We start from the raw sequence: 20,564 nt of genomic DNA, 5'->3' as shown, positions 1-20,564 counted from the left end.
AAAGAAACAACTGGCCTAAAATGGGGCCCTTCGTGCCCAGTCCCCCCAAGACTTAATACCTAACCTAACTGTAGTTTTAGCCTCTCCCAAAAGCAGAACTTTAAACCCATCAATCTGGAGTTTCCAGAACTGCAGTAAGAAGGTAATCTGCAGATTAAGATCCCTTCCCTTCCCCTAAGGGAAGGTGGCTTGTACAGCTAGTACAGCTAGCCAAAATACATATTTTTTTTTTTGGCTAATAACCTTGATTCTGCCTTTTTTCGTACCAAGAAAACCTTCCATGTGGTAGAATCCTTGCAGAGCCTTTCTACTTGCTAGATGAGATGCTGTCTATGAATTGTTTAATAAAGCCCATTATAGCCCCTAATATAACAAAAGAAAACAAAATGATGGGGCAATAACCTGGATAAGGGAGATGGGCCTCCAGCAGATACCGCGCCTCCAACTCGTTGGGGGCGGGGTCTGTGTACCCTAAAGAGCACGTAGGGGCGGGGTAGGGATGGGGAGTGAAGTCTAGCCCGAAGGACCAGGCCTCCCCAGCTCACCAAGAAACTCACCGCTGCAGCGGCTCCGCCCGGTTCCGCAGCGCAGCCCGCAGGCGCTCCAGCTCCTGGCAGCCGTCACTGCTGCTGCTGCAGTCCGCCTGCAACACGAAGAGAGCCGCGGATCCCAGCCCCGCGCTGTCCAGAAGGGCTGCTGTCTGGTCCCGGGCCTGGGCTTCATTCTGTGAATCCCCCGGACGGAGATTCCGCACAGCTAGCAGTGGGGTCCCACGAGCCAGGGCTGCCCGCGCTGCCTCTCCCAACGCCGGGGCTAGGGGTTCTGCGTTCCCCTCGGGGTCTGGCAGCACCAGGACCAGCACGTTGGCCTCGGCTGCCCAAGGCCCCGGCGCTGCGGGTGGGCAGCTCAGCTCTCCCAAGAAGAGACCTGGGCCCTCAGCTCGCAAGCTGGGGATCCCCGACTCCGGCCGTCCCTCGGGGATCTCAACCGTCTCCACATCACCGTTGCACAGCGCTGAGATCAACGCCGACTTTCCTGAGCCCGGGGGCCCCAGAAATAAGGCGGTCACATCACCCCGTGGCGTAGGCATAGCTGCAAAGAAGGGATCAGAAAGACCGGGGTCAGGGGGCACCAAGCCTTTTTCTTCCCGAGCCGCCCCACCCCCCACCCCCCCCCGGTCTGAGACTTCAGTCCCCCACCCTGACCCCTTCTCCCCCGCGCAGGTGTCACTCCCCAGAGCGCAGAAATCCGGCGCCCGGGTCCTATTCCTCAGGGACCCCAAGTCCCGACTGACCTTTCCCTTCTTCCAAAACAGGAATCCGGGATCGAGTCCCTTCCTCCCCCAGGGGCACAGAGGTTTTATCCTCCCTTCCTCCCTTCTAGATCACCAACCGAGCAGAGAGCAGAGGCAGCGCGGAGCGCAGCGAGTGGCGGCCGACGGGCCCGCTAAAGAAGCCGCCGTTGGGGTCGGGCGGATGGAAGCCGACGAGGCTAGAGAGCTGGGATATGGGGTCGTCCCGGCACGTTGCGGGGGCTCTGATCTGACGTCACCCCTCTTAGGAGTGGGTGTGTCTTGGAAGCAAGATCTAGGGGTGGCTGGGGAGGACCGCAGCCTCCCGCAGCGCGTGCGCAGTGTCGCGTGGAGCGCTCGCTCCCGAACTCCGGCGGCCGCCCGGCGCAGAACAATAAGGGCGCCAAGGCGCCTGCGCATCAGGAGCGACTACCTACAGCGCTGCGAGGGGAGAACTGTCCGGCACAGGTGGCCAACGTCATCATACCGCGCCCCGGTGCAGAGAAGGCCCCTCCCGTTAGTTTGAGGACCGGGTGGGCACGACTAAGTCACTGCCGGATAGTAATTCGGGTTCTCGGCCCCGAGAGCCTCGTCAGGCAAGAGTGTGGAAACCGCTGGGACCCTGAGGCTCGGTGCGCGCTACCCCGCGTCCCTCCAGCTGGCGGCGCTGTGACCGGCGACTGACCAGCGCAGCGCAGGGCAGCCCTCTGCCGTGGGCAGAAAGAGGCCTGCCCTAGCGGCCTGGGGCGCTGGGACTCGAGGGCAGTGCTTAGGGCAACAGGACGCGGCGACTGAAAGCGGGCGTGGGAGACTGGGGCTCTGGGTGGAAGAGTTACAGGATATCAGAGAAGACTCTCTCCCGGGAAGAGGCTGGTTAAAGCCTGGACACCACTACCTGCCACAAGACATGTGAGAGAAGGGGCGATGGTGTCAAAGATCGAGAGCCCAGCGCTGAGTTCAGCGAGCTTGACTTAGGTCATAGGTCTCGTACAGGTGAGAAGGCTCCAAGAGGACTTACAAACCTAGGGAGTTCAATTTTGGGGGGGAGGGTCGAAGCTTCTCTGGTAAGAGTTTCATCAAGTTAGAATTCCAGGAGATGATCTCTCTCGAGGGTGGGGACCAGAGGTGTGAAAGGCTGGCAGGAGAGCCTCTCAGAGGTCATAGGACCGAAGGTCTTCTAAGGTTGGGGACAGATGAGCGACTTCATTTATTATTCTGTCTTGCGTGCTCCTCTCTTCATCAGAAGGGTCCCAGTCACTATGGAAGGTGCGCACCCGGAAGAGACCAGAGAACAGGATTCATCCAAGGAGAGGAATCCCCGCAGTCCAGGAGGCAACATCTGTGAGTACTTCTGGCCAGAGGAGGGTGGGATGCAGAAGCTGATGCTAAAAGGATTTCTCTAGCATTTCAACGTCCAAGGTGTTGCAGGGACTTGCTTGTTGGAAAGGGGCTGCAGTGGCCCCCGAGCTGCCCTACCATGAACAGCCACTCCCAGCCATAACCTACACTAGACTTGGATGTACCCACTCAGCTGTCCACATGAGCAGGAATGGTATGCAGTTCAGAGTGGCATCGAGAGGATTGGGGTGGGAAAGGTGACTGGGCAGACAGACAGGCACCCCAGCTTTGGTGCCAACTCTGCCTCAGACTTTGAGTGACTTGGCTCTGTTTCCCTGTTCTTCAAAAGGGGAAAGCTTGCTATTAGTGAAGGTAGCCGCTTTGATATTTAACAGTCTGTAGAATTTTTATTATGTGCTGGAGGTGTTCTAAGAGTTTTTCATTATTTAGTTCAGTCCTAACAGATTCTGTGGAATTGGGTCTATCGCCTTCAGATGGGGGAATTGAGGCAGAGAGGAGGGCCATAGCCCCCACACCTGCAGCCAGAGATCAGCAGGAACACATCTGTAGTTAACAAGTTGGGTTTATTACTCATTGCCCTAGGGAAGCACAGATAACATGGGGGAACCTAGGGCAATCTCAGTAGGAGGGCCCGGGCTTATGAAAGGCCCTGGGCTTGTGGTATGGGGAAGGTTTCCAGGAAGAAGGGCTTGGCTCTTGATTGGATGCTGCCAGGAAGCAGAGGCAACTGTGTGGTTGACAACCTTAATACATCTAGGAGGAAGAAACTAGCCAAGGTGAAAGTCAGGGTTGGAAAAGCTGAAGGGACAGATGCCACCACTTCTTATCAGTAGCCAGGAGAGGGGGATGTTTGGTCACTTTTGTGGCTTGGACAATGCCCATGATTTGTCTGTGTGCAGTATTACTATGGGATGGTCTTATCTTAATTTACTCGTAATAGCGCAGCCTTCTGTGACAATGTTCCATGAAACTCGATGCTCAGTAGAACACCAAGGCCTCACAGAGTGCCAGGCCTGATCCCATGTGTCAGGCTGCTTTCCTCTTTCTGGATAGTAATTGCAAACCATTGTGCAGCACTGTTCTAAGCGCTTTATGCAAGTTAATTCCAACAACCCTGTGAAGTAGATACTGGTAATTATTCCATTTTCCAGCTAAGGAGCCTTGTCCTTACCTTGGCTGTTCTACAAAAGGGGAAAGCTTGCCATTGATGAAGGTAGCCACGTTGACATATAACAGCCAGGATTAATTCTAGGCAGTCGGGCTCCAGAGGCTGTGCTTTAATTATAAGGCTCTGTTGGAAGGGCAGACCCCCAGGTTCCAATTCTGACTCCACTGGCCTCGTGACTGTGGGCAAGTTGCCTAACCTCTTGAGCCTCCATCTACTCATCTATAGAACAGGTCCAGTAATAGTTGCCCATACTGTTCAGCACTACTGAGCTTTGCACATACTAACCATTGTTAATTGTTGGCATGATTCTGGAGCTTAGGAGAGGTCCTGGAGACTCCTGGGGCCTTCCCCGACCTCTCCCCACATCCCTCAGGCCACCTGGGGGCCCTGCAGTGCACTCGCTGCCTCATCACCTTCGCTGATTCCAAGTTCCAGGAGCGTCACCTGAAGCGGGAGCACCCAGCGGACTTCGTGGCTCAGAAGCTGCAGGGGGCCCTCTTCATCTGTTTCACCTGCGCCCGATCCTTCCCCTGTTCCAAGGCCCTGATCGCCCACCAGCGCAGCCACGGTCCACTCACCAGGCCCTCCCTGCCAGCCACACCTACCTCTGCCCAGCCCACCTTCCCCTGCCCCGACTGTGGTAAGACCTTTGGGCAGGCTGCTTCCCTGAGGCGGCACCGCCAGGCGCACCAGGCCCGCACCCCTCCTGGCCCCTTTGCTTGCACTGAATGTGGCCAGGACTTTGCCCAGGAAGCTGGGCTGCATCAACACTACATCCGGCATGCCCGGGGGGAGCTCTGAGTGGGGCTTACGACTTCCCCGGGACAATGGAGACTCTGGCTCATGGGGTCCTCCTGTGATATGGGATGGGGACCTTGAGATTTGCTTCCCTCCATGGAAAAAGCAAAGGGCTCCTGATAAACAGGACCCAGATGATATTCTTTTGTGCTTCAATTTTTGGAGGACACACAGGCCTTCAGGGAAACTCTGAAATCAGACAATAGTGAGATCTTTTGTTTTCAAAAATGAGCAAGAAAGAGAAGGAAAACTGTTCTGTGTATCTCCCTTGTTCCCAATTAAATAGTTGAAATTACAACTAGCTGCAGATTGTGTAATCACCTTTAATTCTTCCCAGATGGATGCCATGGGCTATGGAAGCGAATTGTCCTGGCTCTGCCTGATGGGGGCAGGGAGGCGAGGTGTTGTTGGCCTGTAAGGCCACCTATGGATCCCAGATGTGAAACAACTTATACCTTTGGGGATGGGACAGCAAAGTTGGGAATTGTACTCTGAACCATTGGGAGTTGCAATTTCAGTCCCTGTCTGCCCAAGCCCCCCACGCCACCAGGCTTTCTTAAGGAGAGGACAGGGCATTGGGCCCTCCAGATAACTTATTGCCCATTTAAATAATTTTGTGTATTATTCTGGTCATGGAATTTTATTTTTTATATATGTAGGTGAGAGGGCATGAATAACAGAAGTAGTATCTAAAAACAGGAAAGGTGTAAGTAAAAAGTAAATGCCAATGCCTGCTGTGCTACCAAAAAAATTACCCATTCTGAAATAACCATTGTTAATGTTCTAGTAAATTTCCTTGCAGACTTTTTTAATATATTATCATAATTAAAAAAAATAAAGTTGCTATATTTAAAAAAAAAACAAAAACCCAGAAGGCCTATATTAAATACACAGGGATCTCTGGTTTTGAGCAGCAATTCCCACAGAGCATACGAAGGGCACAGGGAGCAAGGAAGCTCTGGGCAGAGCTGGCCTAGCCCTGTGGAGAAACTGGTTTGGAATCAAACAGAGATACCTTCTGTTTCCTGTTGTACTTAGCCTACATTGGCGATTTCCCAGGAAGATCCTGTTTTCAGCTCTTGAAAGGCACAACCCTGGGTGTCTATTATTTTCAGGAGCAAGGCAGAAGCAACAGCAAGCTAAGGCTGAGCCTTGGGTGTTCCCATCAGACTGGAAACTAGTCCCACCAGGCCAGTTTTCCTCCCTTGACTACCTGCCCTGTTCCTAGAGACAATGGTGGATGCCCCGCATACAATAATCAGAGGCTACAGGCTTCCCCTGGTGGCCCAGCGGTTGAGCGCTGGACTGTGAAGCTGCCTGCAGCCTCTGCAGCCCCGGTTGGATCCCCAGCCGCCGGAGAGGGTACCACATGGCGTGCAGACCTCTCCTGCCATGCCCGCTGCTCCCCTCAGCAGTGTATTTCGTCAGTCTGCCTGTTCTCTTCCCCACTCTGGCTCTGGTGAATCCTCTCACCCTCCCGTGCTTCTGACTGTACCCCATGCTTGTACAAATAAAGAAATCTTTAAAAAAAAAAATCAGAGGCTAGTTAGATTGAGGGCTATTTTTATTTTTTTATATATATATATTTTTTAATTTTCTAGAGGCATGTCTTATTTATTTATTATTTTTATTTGTTTGTTTGGTTTATACACGCACTGGGTACAGTCAGAAGCGCGGGAGGGTGAGAGAATTCACCAGAGTCAGAGCGGGGAGCAGAGCAGGCAGAAGGACCGAAGGACACTGCTGAGGGGAGCAGCGGGCGGCAGGAGAGGTCTGCGCGCCATGTGGGACCCTCCTCCGGTGGCTGGGGAGCAGCCGGGGATCGAACCGGCTGCAGAGGCTGCAGGCAGCTTCGCAACCCAGCGCTCAACCGCTGCGCCACCGGGGAGGCCCGAGGGCTATTTTTAAAGCCCATAGGGGAGATGGATGTAGTAGAGGGTGATAGCTAGTGCTCCATTTTTAACTAAGCCCACAGGCGCTACAAAGAGTAACTTTCTCAGATTCCTGTGCATTTAGATGTGGCCATGTGACTAAGTACTGGCTGAATTCCTGGGTAGAGTCCTCAAGCTTCAGGAAGGGACATGCCTTTCCTCTGTCTTCCTGCCTGGAATGTGAACACAGTATCCAACCATGTCCATGAGTTGGGCCATGAGAGCAACACATGGGATGGAGCAACAAGACAGCAGAAGCCTGGGTCTCTGGTCAACATCAGAGTGTGGAGCCCCCATACCAGCCCTAGAACATACCCACTTCCATGCTGTTTTATAAGTTCCATTACTTTGAGTCTGTCATGTGAAGCAGGATTTACAACTTAAGCAGGGACCTGCAAACTATGGCCAACTCCACCCCGCTGCCTGGTTTTGCAAATAGTTTTACTGGAACAGTGATGCTCATTCACTTACGTACAGTCTATGACTGCTTTTATGTAGAACAGTAGATTTGAGTAGTTTGGATCAAAGCCTAAAATAATTACCATCTGGCCCTCTACAACAAGCTAGCCAATCCCTGTCTAACTGATAGACATACAACCCACTCTGAGCATAGAAGCAGGGATTCCTGCTCGAGGATACCACCGCTAACAGGGGGAAAGGTGTGGGGAGGGGGAGAGAGAGATTTGGGGTAGGGTCCGCTATCTTACATCTCTGCTGGAGTGACATGGGTTTATGGAATCACTTGCCATCATTTTTCCTAAAATTTCAACTTCAAAGCCAAATTATTTCCTGTGACATTACGTGAAAGCTCCAAGGTTTCTGACCCAGATGTTTCCCACCATTCCCAAAAAGGCTCCCCCAATCTGAAACCTGCGTATCTAATCCCATACATGCTCCCAAGGCAGACAGCAGCCTGCCCAAGTACACCCTTGACTTCCTGTTCTCCACACTCTCCAGATGTCATAGATTCCTAATACTCTAAATAGCACCCCTGGTGACTTCCAAATCTTTATCAGTCCAAACCCCAGACTTCCTCCATGAGAAACAGCTGCTTGGATGACAAAGGGAATTGCAAAATGGGTCAACATGACTCGGCAGCCCCTTCCCTAATAAACTGCTGTGTTATTAGTTAACCCCACACTCTACTTCCGAATTCCTGAGCCTTACTACTGCTTACCCCAGCCTTCAGTCTCCAAACTGCTCTGCCTGCTACCTCCAAGCTGCTGTTGGATCCTGGTCAAGTCACTTCTCTTTTTTCACATCCCAGTCCAAGAGGTGGGAGCTTCTTATACATAATTAATTTCTGGGCACCTCACTTTTCCAAGTTTCTTCTTTCAGCCTTCTAACACCTATGTAGCCAATTCCCTGTATCGAACCCTCTCTTTGCAATCCCTGGCTTGGTTCTCACATCCTGACTGGGACCCTGAGTAAATGGGACCCCACTGGCAACAGACCAGGTCTCTTGATCCCAGTGTCTCTCTCATGGTCGTTAGGACTTTTTGCCAGTGGGTGCACAACTCTCTCCATTTGTGCTTAGAAAGCCCTCTCAGAGCAGAAGAGGGCTCAGACATGCCACCCCGGGAAATCAAATCCATCCAATTGCTGTGAATGTCTGATTCTGCTAGACCAAGTGGGCATGAAAGTCTCAGCTCAAAGAGTGGATAAATGTCAAGTTTCTGAGATTCAAGGATTCTGAAATTCTAGGATTAAAAATGGGTTTTGAGGGCCTCCCCTGGTGGCGCAGGCGGTTGAGCGCTGCGCTGTGAAGCTGTCCGCAGCCTCTACAGGGCCGGTTCGATCCCGGCTGGCGAGGATCCCACATGGCGCAGCAGACCTCCAGTGTATTTCATCAGTCTGCCTGCTCTGTTCCCGGCTCTGTCTCTGGTGAATCCTCTCACCCTCCTGTGCATCTGGCCTGTACCCCGGTTCTTATATAAATAAATCAATCTTTGGGAAAAAAAAGTGGGTTTTGAAAAATGCTTTGGTCTAAGATACTATAACAGGCATCAAAAATACATATACTGGTGGGAGAACCACAGGAATGACCCCTGAGGAGAGAAATCAAGTACTATCCAAAAATTAACAAAGATGTAAGAAATGAGTAAATGCAAATACTCCTTGGGGCCAAGCAGGTACCATAAGTAAATGAAGCAAGCAGGTTGTTAGGATTGGTCCAGATGCCAGGCCGTGGGGAATGGGGGAGACAGCTCATGTGGGAATTCCCCAAATACAGATAACCCCTACTAATCAATCCCATGGGATTGTGGGTTCCGCAATCCAGAGCTCACAATTTCCCAAGAGAAGTGAGAAACCTCCATTTTTCTTTGAGATCTGCCAACTTTTAAATGTGATCAAAAAACCTCACCTCTGGAGACTAAATACACTCCTGCAGCCAGATGGTGCCTCTGGCCAGACTGCCGTTTTTGGTGTGTGGCTTAGTGGCTAAGAATGTGTGCCCTGCATCCAGCTGTCTGCATTCAAACATGGGTTCTGCTTCTTACTAGTGTGACCTCTAGTGGTAACCCAGTCTCTCGGTGCCCAGCGGTAGCAGTTGTGAAACAGTCACGCTATCAGCCCCTACACCCCTCTTGCAGAGAAAGCCAAAGTCAGCATAATGGCCTACAGAGCCTGGCACCTGTCTGATCTCTCGCCAGTCTTCCCATGCCTTCTGCAGCAACTGCCCTGTGGCTCCATGTGCTCTTCCACAAACATCCCCAACAGGCTTCCCCCTCAGAGCCTTTATACCTAATGTATAAAGTCATGGGGCCTGACTCCTCTCCTCTAGGTCTTTGCTCTGGTATCTCCCCTTCTTGGTGAACCCTTCTCTGACCTATTTGAAACTGCTCCCCCAACTCCCTTTCCCTGTCCTCTTCCGCACTCATTACCTCCCACATTCTCGATATTATAAATGCCTATCCACCAAGGCAAGGAGTTTTTGTTCATAATGCTCACTACTCTATTCCCAGCTTCCAGAACAGTGCCTGTATCTTGTAGATGCTCTATAAATCCCTGTTGAATTAATGTGGGGGAAAAAAAAAAAAAACAAAACAAAACAGTCCCAACCTCATAAGGACCCCAAGCAACTGTCTATCTAGTGGGCCTGGTCCACTGTGAGCACTGATTTAATGATGGCCATTGCAGTAATTCAGGTTTATTCTTAAAGGCTCTTAGTTGCCAAGCTTCTGAGTTACCACAGGTAAAGGGCATGAGAACAGGGCTTGGGACACAGGTGATGCACAGTAAATGGTAGCTGTCATTATAATCAGGCATCTATTTTCAGAGGAACTGCAGAGCCAAGCTTCTGTGAATTAGGAGACAGAGAGAAAGCGGTAGAGAGCCGAAGTTTCAAGGCTAATGAACTCGCCCTCTGCTAGCTGCTCTCTGACCTCATCCTTACAGCACTGCCTGCCCTGCCCCCCATCCCCCCCAACTCTGGCCTCCCTGACACTGGGCAGACTCCTGCCTGGAACACACTTTCCATGAGGGATACACGCCCCCCCCACTTCAGATCTCTGCTTAGGTCCCTCTCAGAGAGGACTACACTAGTTGAAATTACACCCCACTTCCATTTTTCTTTTATTTTTCTCCACAGCATTTACCATCACCCAGCAGAGGGTACATCTTGTTTACTGTCTGTACCCACCAGTGACCCCTTTCTGCATCCTCCCACCCCATATAAACTGTGAGGACAAGGATTTTATTTTATTCCCTGGTGTAGTCCCTATGTTTAGCACACGGCAGGGCCTCAAAAGGTATTTGTTAAATGATTTAATGGCTTGCAGTCCCTACCTCACCGAGTCCTTGTGAGGCCCAATGATCTCATGCAAATAAAGTGCAGCGTTCTCTGAGTGCTGGGAAAACGGCAGCTGTGATTATAATTAAGGTTCTATTTTCGTAAGTTCCTAGATGCACTTCTCCGAGTCAATATATATAAAGCTCTGGGACTGGCACTTGCCTCTCAGGAGGCACAGCTATGATTATAATTAAAGTCCTCTTTGTGATGGTTCTTAGGCAAAGTGGCAGAGCATGAGCTGTCCTCCACAAAACCTTTCGTGCTTCTGGGTACTTGGCTAAGCCGCCCGCCCAGATGCCCTTGCGGTGAGCTCGGACACCTGACTAGGTTCTCGACAAAGGAGCAGAATGGAGGCAGTCTGGCCACTTCTGGCCCAGGCTGGTCAGAGAACTTTGTAACAGTGCTGCTCCCAGTTCCTGCCTCTTCCCAGGCACCACCAGCCCTCCAGAACCATGTGGATGGCAGAAGGCTGAAGTGATGGCCTAGAGCCCCAAACCACCTCTGAAACACCCACATGGACTATTACGTGAGCAAGAAACAAAACTCCTTTGTTTGAACCTTTACATTATGGGCTCTATGAATAAATCACAGGAATCGTTTAGTAAACGTTAATGATACTGGCAACAATGACTCAAGTTCCCTCAAGGACCCAGGGGGATGGTGGCATAAACACCCAAGAGTGAGCTTCACACACACAAGCGTACACACAGGTGCACACACCCCCCCAAACACATGCTGGGCCAACACACAGAATTTGGCTTTTATTCTGGCCTTCACACATCTACTCTAAGACGACACAGATATCCCAACCCCCATGACCACCATGAACACCCCAATTTCCTCAGCCCCCTGCTCCCACCCCGCTCCTTCAGCCAAGCTCCCTGGGTGGGGGGGCTCTGCCTACACCTCCCCCCGGGCATGCAGCATGAAGTGGCCATGCAGCTCCCCAAGGTTGTCGAAGGAATCCTCACACTCAGTGCACTGGTAGGTGCCCTCCTCCTCCTCCTCTTCCTCCTCCTCCTCCCTCCCAGCTGGTCGGCCCTCCCCAGCCCGAGGCGGCTCCTCCTCTTCCTCCCCGAGGGCCCTGCCTTCAGGGGCTGGTGCTTCCTGGGGGGCTGTAGCAGGGCAGCAGAGCCGGCAAGGTGGGGTGCCTGGAGGGGCCTCCCCAAGGGGTGAGCGGCCACAGAGCTGGCAGGGCTGGGCCGGGGGGCCCGGGGCCTGGGCTGCACGGGGGGCCCGACGGGAAGGGCCCCCGCGGCCCCCCCCTAGGCGCTGCTTCACCTTGTAGCCAGGGTCATATTCGGGATCATCTGTGGTCTCCTCTTCCTCCTCCTCCTCATCTTCTTCCTCTTCGGAGTCTGGCTCTGAGAGAGTATATTCGGAGTCAGAGGAGTGCTCGGGGCCTGGAGGGGGCCAGAGTTGGAAAGAGAATGGCATCAGAAGACAGCGGGCCTGCCTGGCTGTCCCTGCCCTGAGCCAGTGTTGGGAGGGAGCTGGGGCACAAGCCTGTCCTTCCCCACGGATGGGTCCCCATAAGGGGAGGCTCAGCATCCATGCAGGAAGCAAATGAAAGTCTTGCAAAAGCTGCCATTTGGGAGTTTACTAATGATAAAGCAACAGTGTCCACTGCTTTTTTAAGTCCTGTTCTTATTATTAACTCATCTAATCCTTACAATTACCCTTTGAGGGAAGTATTATGTTATTATCCTCGACAAATGGGGAAATCAAGGCATAGAAAGACTAGGGTGACTCACTCATCTACAGTCACACAGCTAACAGCGAACAGCTAAATATGGGTAAAGACCTACAATGGGTCATTCTAGGGAGGTAAACGCTTGGACAAGTATAGGTGGTTTTCGATAGAAATACCTGGTTAAGTGACTTAAAAATATTTTACACTGTTATTTCATGGACAGGGAGGACATGTCTAGGACAAGTTTAGATTCAAAGAAAGGAAGAAGGGCCTCCCTGGTGGCGCAAAGGGATAAGTCTCAGCACTATGAAGCTATTGGCTGCCACTGCAGCATGATTTGGATCCCCGCCCAGGGAGCCGACCCTCATGGCACTGCAGACCTCTCCCATCTCGCATGCTGCCAAGAGCAGCGTATTTCAGTAGATCCACCTGTTTCGCTCCCCACTGAGTCTGGTGAATCCTCTCACTCCCTGCACCTCTGGCCCGCACCCCAGCTCTTGTATGCATCAACAAATAAAATCTTTCCCCAAAAAAAAACTTAAAAAAAAAAAAGAAGAAGAAAACTTCTGATATACAGGAAAGAGTGACATTAGCAGTCCATTCGGGGTGTGGCACACGAGCACCGGCTGGGGTTGGGGAGCCTCACAGTGGCAGCAGTGTGAGAAATACCATTTTCTTCAGTGCAGTGACAGGGGCCGGCCAGAGCATCTGTTAGGGCTGCCACAGCCTTGCGCTTTATTCATCTAGGTCCCTTCCTCAGTTTCTTCCAGCAGCCCAGAGGGATCCTATTACAACTGAGCCCGTTACATGGGTTCCGCATGCACCTGCCTCCTGGCCTTTGCCACCCTCTCTGCAGATGGACTAAGGTTTGCTCCCTTCTTCTCTGCCATATTCAAGTAACCACCTCTGAAGTGACACCTTATCTAACCAGCAACCCCCCGCCCCTCGCCCCCAGCATTCCCACTATCCATACTCTGCTGTTTTTCTTCTCATCTCATTTTATACAACACCTTCTGGTATGTGTGCTGTCTGCACCCCCAGCAGGGATTCTGGCTCATTTTTTTTTTTTTTAATTTTTTTTTTAAGGTTTATATTTATTTATTTATTTATTTATTTATTTATTTATTTATTTATTTATTTATTTATACAAGCACTGATACAGTCAGAAGCGTGGGAGGGTGAGAGAATTCACCAGAGCCAGAGCAGGGAGCAGAGCAGGCAGAAGGACTGAAGTACACTGCTGAGGGGAGCAGCGGGCGGCAGGAGAGGTCTGCGCGCCATGTGGGACCCTCCTCTGGTGGCCGGGGAGCAGCCGGGGATTGAACCGGCGCTGCAGAGGCTACAGGCAGCTTCGCAACCCAGCGCTCAACCACTGCGCCACCGGGGAGGCCCTCATTTTTTTTTTTAAAGATTTATTTATTTATGCATACAAGGACTGGGGTACAGGCCAGAGATGCGAGGGAGGGGGAGTGAGAGGATTCACCAGAGACAGAGTGGGGAGCAGAACTGGCAGATCTATGAAATACAACAGGTGAATCAGAAGAGATCTGCTGCACCATCTAGGTCACCCCTCTGGCTGGGGATCGAACTCGTGCTGCAGTGGCTGCAGATTGCTTCATAGTGCTGATGCTTAACCACTTGCGCCACCAGGGAGACCCCGGGATTCTGGCTCATTGCATCCCTAGAACACTCTCTGTGACTGGCACAGACAATCCATTTCTGAGGTTTTTACACATGCCATTATTCCCTCTGCTGGGAAGGTCTTGCTCTAATTTCCCCCATCATCCTTTAGGACTCAGTAGGAGGCCACCCCTCCTTGGTGAGGCCACCCCAGATCTATTCATCCCAGGAAGTCAGTCATTTTTCTTTTGCCTTTGGGCTGGAACTATCCAAAGTCTGTTCCCCACCAGACCGGGGGAAAGCCTGCCATGACTCATCCCCGAGGCCTCAGCATCACCCAGCCCAGGAGAACGGGTTACAGATGTTTGACCAACATCCCTCCTGCAGCTCTCCCTTAACTTGTACTAGTCCTGGCGCCTCCCGGCCATTTAACCAAAGTTTCCAGAGGCCTCGGCATGGGCTGGTCCCTCTGCCTGGAATGCTGGTCCCCACTCTGTCTGCCAAACCAACTCCTCCTCCTTCAGGACCCAGTACAGGCCCTGTCCTCTACGAAGGCTGCACCCTGAGGCCTCTCTCTGGTCCCTCACCCTGACCCCCCCTCATCACTGCCCTAGAGACTGTAGCCATCTGGGCCCCAGCCTGTCTCCCCCTTCAGAATAGGAACCCCCTCCTGGGCAGATCTGACTCATCATAGGATCCCCACATTGCCCAGCGCAGGAATGTGGGTTGAATGGACCAGTTTGGTGCCAAGGCCCTGACCTCCTCCTCCAGGCTTTTGCCTCTGCCCTTGTCCTGCCTGGGGTGGCCTCTGCCATCTCTATCAGCAAGTCCTGCTCCTCTTTCAGGCCAGCGCACACATCACCTCCACCACGAGGTGCTCCCTGACTCCCCAGGTGGTCAGTGTCTCTCTCATCTGGGTTCTCCTTCCCCCTCTAACACACGTTGACCATCTGGGCAGTGACCCTGCTGCACCTGGCTGTGGGCTCCTGGAAGGCAGGGCCTGGACCTGACCTATCTCCCATGTTCCCAGCAATGCTGAGCATCAGTCAACCTCAGGGGACATTTGCCAAGTGGCTGCAAAACACAGAGGAAACATTTCTAGCCCTCTTTCTCCTCCCACCCCTGACTTCACACCACCCCCTCCAGGGTATTCAATGCCCACTATGACTTCACACAGCTGGCCTGCGAAAGGTCAGCATCCTCCATGATGACTACAAGAGCTTTCACGTCCACTGTGGGCCACAAGGCCTTTCACACCCACCATGCCTTCTCCACCCATGAGATCCACAAAGCCCAGCACATCTCCCGAGTCCACTGGAGCCTCCCTACCCACAGCATCTCCCAAAGCTCATGCCTCCCTGAACACCGCCAAATTGGCAACACCCAACAGCCCCTCAACAGCTCCTAACTCCATCACGAGCCCAGGCAGTACCAAGTCTACTAAACGGGCAAGAACAAAGACAACCTCTTCCAATCGGCCAAGAAACAAGTCCCAAGTGCGCAACCAGGCAAGAACATCCAGCAGGGCCAGCACTGACACCAGGTCCAGCAAAGTTAGCAAGGTCAGTGGGGTAAGACGCCACCAGCGGAGAGGCACACACAGTCGGGGCAGAACTCCTGGCAGGAGAGGGAGCCGCGGCGCCAAGAGGTCACCCAGCAGACCCAGCACTCCCAGCAAGCTGAGAACTCCTGATGCCAAACCAGGTGTGCCTAGCAGAGCAAGAACTCCTACTTCCCAACCCAAACAGCACAGGGGGAAGAGTTACAGTCGGCCTAGAAGCAACAAGCGAGAAAGGAGTAAGAGCCAGCCTAGAAATGTGAGCAGGGAGAAGAGTGACAGCCCACCAGGAGCCTCAGGTCTGAGGAAGAGCTCCAAGCTGGCTGCAGCATCCAGTAGAGCAAAGAGTTACAGCCCCACCAGCTTTCTCTTCGAGGAGCAAGGTCACAGTCAGTCTCTGCCATTACCGGGGCTGAAGAGTTACAGCAAGATGACCACCCCCGGCAGGGAACAGAGTCATAGTCCAACGGATGTGTCCAGCAGGATCAATGATAATAACCAGGGGAATGTGCCCAGTAGGACCCGAAGTCACAGCCATTCTAGCACGCCAAGCAGGACCCGAAGTCACAGTCATTCTAGCACCCACAGCAGGTCTCGAAGCCACAGCAAGTCGAGAATGCCCCAAAGACCAAGAAGTCACAGTTGGAAGAGAGACACAGTGGTGGTAGAGTGGATGAGAAAATACAGTAGGGCAAGAAGCCGTACCCGTAAGGGAACGCCCAGCCAGATGAGAAGACGCAGCCAGTCTAGAACCAGCAGCAAGGGGGAGAGTTATGACCGACCCAGAACCCCAAGAAGAGAGAGAAGTCACAGTGAGTCTAGAAGCCCCAGTAAAGAAAGAGCTCACAGGCGATCCCCAAGTCCCAGCAAGGAGAGGGCTCACAGGAGATCCCTAAGCCCCAGCAAGGAGGGGTCTCACAGGCGATCCCCAAGCCCCAGCAAGGAAAGGGCTCACAGGAGATCCCCAAGCCCCAGCATGGAGGGGTCTCACAGGCGATCCCCAAGCCCCAGCAAGGAGAGGGCTCACAGGAGATCCCCAAGCCCCAGCAAGGAGGGGTCTCACAGGCGATCCCCAAGCCCCAGCAAAGAAAGGGCTCACAGGAGATTCCCAAGCCCCAGCATAGAGGGGTCTCACAGGCGATCCCCAAGCCCCAGCAAGGAGGGGGCTCACTGGCGATCCCCAAGCCCCAGCAAGGAGGGGTCTCACAGGCGATCCCCAAGCCCCAGCAAGGAGGGGTCTCACTGGCGATCCCCAAGCCCCAGCAAGGAGGGGGCTCACTGGCGATCCCCAAGCCCCAGCAAGGAGGGGGCTCACTGGCGATCCCCAAGCCCCAGCAAGGAGGGGGCTCACTGGCGATCCCCAAGCCCCAGCAAGGAGGGGGCTCACTGGCGATCCCCAAGCCCCAGCAAGGAGGGGGCTCACTGGCGATCACCAAGCCCCAGCAAGGAGAGGGCTCACTGGCGATCCCCAAGCCCCAGCAAGGAGGGGGCTCACAGGAGATCCCCAAGCCCCAGCAAGGAGGGGGCTCACAGGAGATCCCCAAGCCCCAGCAAGGAGGGGGCTCACTGGCGATCCCCAAGCCCCAGCAAGGAGAGGGCTCACTGGCGATCCCCAAGCCCCAGCAAGGAGAGGGCTCACTGGCGATCCTGGAGCCCCAGCAAGGAGAGGGCTCACTGGCAATCCGGAAGCCCAAGCAAGGAGAGGGCTCACTGGCGATCCCCAAGCCCCAGCAAGGAGGGGGCTCACAGGCGATTCCGAAGGCCCAGCAAGGAGAGGGCTCACAGGAGATCCCGAAGCCCTAGCACAGAGGGGTCTCACAGGCGATCCCCAAGCCCCAGCGAGGAGAGGGCTCACTGGCAATCCCCAAGCCCCAGCAAGGAGGGGGCTCACGGGCGTTCCCCAAGCCCCAGCAAGGAAGGGGCTCGCTGGCGATCCCCAAGCCCCAGCAAGGAGGGGGCTCGCTGGCGATCCCCAAGCCTCAACAAGGAAGGGGCTCACAGGCGATCCCGAAGCCCCAGCAAGGAGAGGGCTCACAGATCTCAAAGCCATAGCAAGGAGGAGGCTCACAGGAGAGCTAGCAGCCCCAGCAAGGGGAGGAGTCTCAGACAATCTATAAACCCCAGCAATGAGAGGGCTCACAGGCAATCCAAAAGCCCCAGAAACGAGAGGGTTCTCAGACAATCCAGAAGTCCTGACAAAGGGAAGACTCAGAGACGATCTAGAAGCCCTACCAAGGGGAGGAGTCTCAGACAATCTAGGAGTCCCAGCCAGGAAAGGAGTCTCAGACAATTCAGAAGTCCCAGCAAGGAGAGCAGTAGCAGCCAATCGGGACCCTCCAGCAATGAAAGAGCTCACAGTCAATTTAGAATCCCCACAAAGTGGACATATCACAATCAATCTTCCGGCAAGACAGAGAACAAGCTACTTAGAATCCCTGGAAAGGAAAAAGAGCCTAGCCAATCCAGAACCCTCAGAAAGGAGAAAGATTACGGCCAATATAGATCCTCCAGCAAGGAAAGCTATTCCAGTCAAACTGCAGTCCCCAGAAGTCTCAGCTGGAAGAGGTCCCCCAGCAGGACACAGAGTTCCAGTCAGAATAGCACCCCTAGCAAGACAAGGAGCCACTCCCCCCCAAAATATCTCAGCAGAGCCCCCAATCCAAGCCAATATGGTAATCAAGCCAATACCACTACCTCTAAGACTGTCTCACCTGGAGAAAGATCCTCATCATCTTCTTCCAAGCTGGCGTAGCCCCCAGTCTCAGCTGGCTCACGGGTCTCTGTCATGGCCGGGGAGAGGACAGGAGACAGGAGCAGAGCAACAGCTGGGCAGTGTCCCTCCCCTGCCAGCTCTCCACGGTCACAAGTTTCTAACGCAAAGTGTCAGCCGGTAGAAAGGGATGCTGGACAGGAGAAAGGAAAGGCCTTTGGTGACTCAATAAATTTTTACATAGCATCTGCCTCCCCAGGCCCAGTTGTGTGCTCAGTGCTGCGGGCAGAGTAAAGATGGCCCCAGCTCTGTCCCTGACTGCCTAAAGGGCCTTGGTGGCAGGCCCGGCCCTACTATAGGCTTTTATTTCCCCTTCTGGGCAACAAAGCTATCTGTGGTTTAATGGGGTGTAGAGGGGTAACATTCTAAATATTTAACAGCAGGAATAGCATGGCACCAGTCAGAACTCTGAGCAGAACATGGTCCTCTGCCAGGAATTAACCCTTCAGTTGCTGAACTGTGAGAAAATCTGGGGCTGGGGGAGAAACAAAGTCACAGCTGGGGTTAGGGATTACTTAGGGTAATCATGATACACCAGCCAGTCTGGAAGTATTTCAGTATTTAAAATAACTGAATGCCAGCCCTAGTTCTGTATCATGTTACACCTTGGCAAGATGGTGTCTAGGGTAGAATCCTAAACCTGCCACATTCTAGCTGTGTAGCTTCAAGCAAATGACCTAACTTCTCTAGTGTGTTTCCTTCTCTGTACAGAAAGGGGATTCCAGGGCTTAACTCCAGTACCCCTCAAAACCATGTTGAGACAGATTATTATCTCCTTTGCACAGTCAACTGAGGTGCAGAGGACTAACAAGTAACCCAAGGTTGTAGGATTTAAAGTCATGCCATCCTACTTCTCTCATAAAAAGGCAGGCTTGTTAATATAAATTGCTGGTATGGGGCAGGTACTCTACTAACTAGTGATACCTACTCTCATCCCGACCCTCTATAAACTCCAGCCATTGCAGGCTTCTCATCTCCCCCTGAGCATGCCAGACCTTTCCACATCTATGGGTCTTGGCACAAACTTTGTTTTTGTCTAAAATGTCTTCCTTCTCCCTCATGTGCCTGGAGAAACTTCTACTCACCCTTCAAAACCCACCTCAAACACAAGCACCTCCGTACTTCCTAGATCAAATCCCACCAGCTTCTGCCTCTCCCAAGAAGTTTACTGTGGCATCTTTCCCTCTTCACCTCCCTTCACATGTACAAGACATCTTATGTTTTCCCACTTCATTCCCTGACAGCAGAGCCAGACAGAGCAAGTTAGTGAAGGGGCTGGCAGCTTTAGCTGCACCTCTTATATGCCAAAGCCTGTGCTGAGCGCAGTAAGTAGAGACAGTGGTGGAGAATAAACAGTCCCTTCAAAGCCCAGATGTCAACTTTAATGCTGGGATGGTGAAGACTAAGAAGATAAAGACTAGGATGGAAGCTTGGACCAGGCTAGAGCATTGGAGGTTGGGCATCATTGGTATGGGAAGCTTTCTAAAGACACCTGGATCGGAACTTTTAAGGAAGAGAGGCCTCATAATTGGCAGGTGAGAGTACTTATAATACCCTATTGCCAGCATTTAATTTCAGAATTCTGCTTTAGGCCTGGATACAGTAGCCAGATTTAGTAAATAAAAACATGCCCAGTTAAGGGATGTGCACGCAACACCTGGAATGTGTATTTCTAAAAGATTTTGTTTATCGGAAACTCGACTTGTACTGGACGTTTTCTAGTTTAAATGGCATACAACAGGAACAATCAGGACTTCCTATGAGGTTACCGGGAGACATCGCTCACCAGTTCAGCCTTCTCCCGGTGCATTGCATGGGCCACTTACAGAGTATCCCATGTGTTAGGTGTAGAATTCCTTGGTGCACAAGTCCCATTCCTACAATGACTATGGGGGCCAGACTGGCGCCCATGATCTCAGAGGGACGTAAATGAGGCTCCCTCACTACAATAAGGTGAACACGGTACCCAAGACCCCACCATGTCCAGAGCCTACAGCAACCAATTCCCAAGATGGCCTGTTCGGTGACAATTGGTACCCATCCCCACAAAGCTGGGGCAAGGAGGCCAGAGCAAAACCTTAGAGGGAGCAATAAGGACCAAGCCCTGGGAAAGCTCTTCCCAAAGATGCCTCAGACCTATAATGACCACCTTCCAAGGTGCTCTGTGTCGAAGCCCTCCACGCTTCCGGGATGCTCAGTGCAAGGTGTGACAAAAGGGACCAGCTGTCCACAAGGACCCAGGACGATCCTTCCCAGAATGCACCAGGCCTGTAACGACCAGCCGCTTCCCACAATGCCTTAGGGCGGGGAATCCCGTTTCCCAGGATGCCCCAGGGCAGCACAGAGCCGCGTGGGGGGAGAAAGGGAAGCCCGGGTCTCGCCCTCAGGCCACCACGACCCGACACCGCGGCCGGCTTTCCGGGAGCCATCACTCCCATCATGCAATGGGGTCGTAGCGCCCGTTTCCCGGCATGCCCCGCGCGCTCTGGCCCCGGACACTCACCGGTGCTGGCGGCCCCCGCTCCGGCTCGGCGGCGGCGGCTGCACGCCCGGGCTCTGCGCCTGCGCCGCAAATGGGGTAGG

General features: G+C 53.0%; 3 protein-coding genes across 8 annotated transcripts in view; 1 reads left to right on the top strand and 2 right to left on the bottom strand.

The window, feature by feature from the left end:
* Window positions 1-11,661, bottom strand: part of IRGQ (immunity related GTPase Q) — a 19,705-nt gene extending 8,044 nt beyond the window's left edge. The window contains exons 1-2 of one of the 3 annotated variants that reach the window (XM_037516737.2): window positions 11,622-11,661; window positions 558-1,092 (exon numbers count right to left, since the gene is read on the bottom strand). In XM_037516737.2, the coding sequence (XP_037372634.1) occupies window positions 558-1,090 (533 nt within the window). In that variant the 5' untranslated portion in view covers window positions 1,091-1,092; window positions 11,622-11,661. The other 2 variants (XM_037516736.2, XM_037516738.2) reach the window with 2 other exon arrangements.
* ZNF576 (zinc finger protein 576) lies at window positions 1,732-5,489 on the top strand. Its single transcript, XM_037516743.2, has 3 exons — window positions 1,732-2,284; window positions 2,535-2,632; window positions 4,192-5,489. Exons 2-3 carry the CDS (start codon window positions 2,551-2,553, stop codon window positions 4,617-4,619), a joined length of 510 nt encoding a protein of 169 aa, XP_037372640.1. The 5' UTR covers window positions 1,732-2,284; window positions 2,535-2,550; the 3' UTR covers window positions 4,620-5,489.
* ZNF428 (zinc finger protein 428) lies at window positions 11,088-20,564 on the bottom strand. Of its 4 annotated transcripts, none has more exons than XM_037516740.2 (3): window positions 20,485-20,564; window positions 17,923-18,114; window positions 11,088-11,743 (listed from the first exon to the last, which is right to left on the bottom strand). In XM_037516740.2, exons 2-3 carry the CDS (start codon window positions 17,996-17,998, stop codon window positions 11,241-11,243), a joined length of 579 nt encoding a protein of 192 aa, XP_037372637.1. In that variant the 5' UTR covers window positions 17,999-18,114; window positions 20,485-20,564; the 3' UTR covers window positions 11,088-11,240. The 4 variants fall into 4 exon arrangements, with proteins under 4 accessions (XP_037372637.1, XP_054553207.1, XP_037372639.1 ...); XM_054697232.1 differs by lacking the exon at window positions 20,485-20,564 and adding an exon at window positions 20,118-20,301; XM_037516742.2 differs by lacking the exon at window positions 20,485-20,564 and adding an exon at window positions 20,131-20,301.

This window comes from Talpa occidentalis, unplaced genomic scaffold (genome assembly GCF_014898055.3).
Source record: "Talpa occidentalis isolate TD23 unplaced genomic scaffold, MPIMG_talOcc4v2.1 talOcc4.17, whole genome shotgun sequence".
Classification (NCBI taxonomy): Eukaryota; Metazoa; Chordata; class Mammalia; order Eulipotyphla; family Talpidae; genus Talpa; species Talpa occidentalis.
This window is presented reverse-complemented; position numbering and strand designations above follow the sequence as displayed.

Bases quoted from the DNA above. Each gene is read 5' to 3' on its own strand.
- ZNF428 (XM_037516740.2), bottom strand. From the start codon at position 17,998: ATGACAGAGACCCGTGAGCCAGCTGAGACTGGGGGCTACGCCAGCTTG. The intron at 11,744-17,922 runs GTGAGACAGTCT...GGCCCCCTCCAG, and splicing joins TGATGAGGATCTTTCTCCAG to GCCCCGAGCACTCCTCTGAC.
- ZNF576 (XM_037516743.2), top strand. From the start codon at position 2,551: ATGGAAGGTGCGCACCCGGAAGAGACCAGAGAACAGGATTCATCCAAG. The intron at 2,633-4,191 runs GTGAGTACTTCT...CACATCCCTCAG, and splicing joins CAGTCCAGGAGGCAACATCT to GCCACCTGGGGGCCCTGCAG.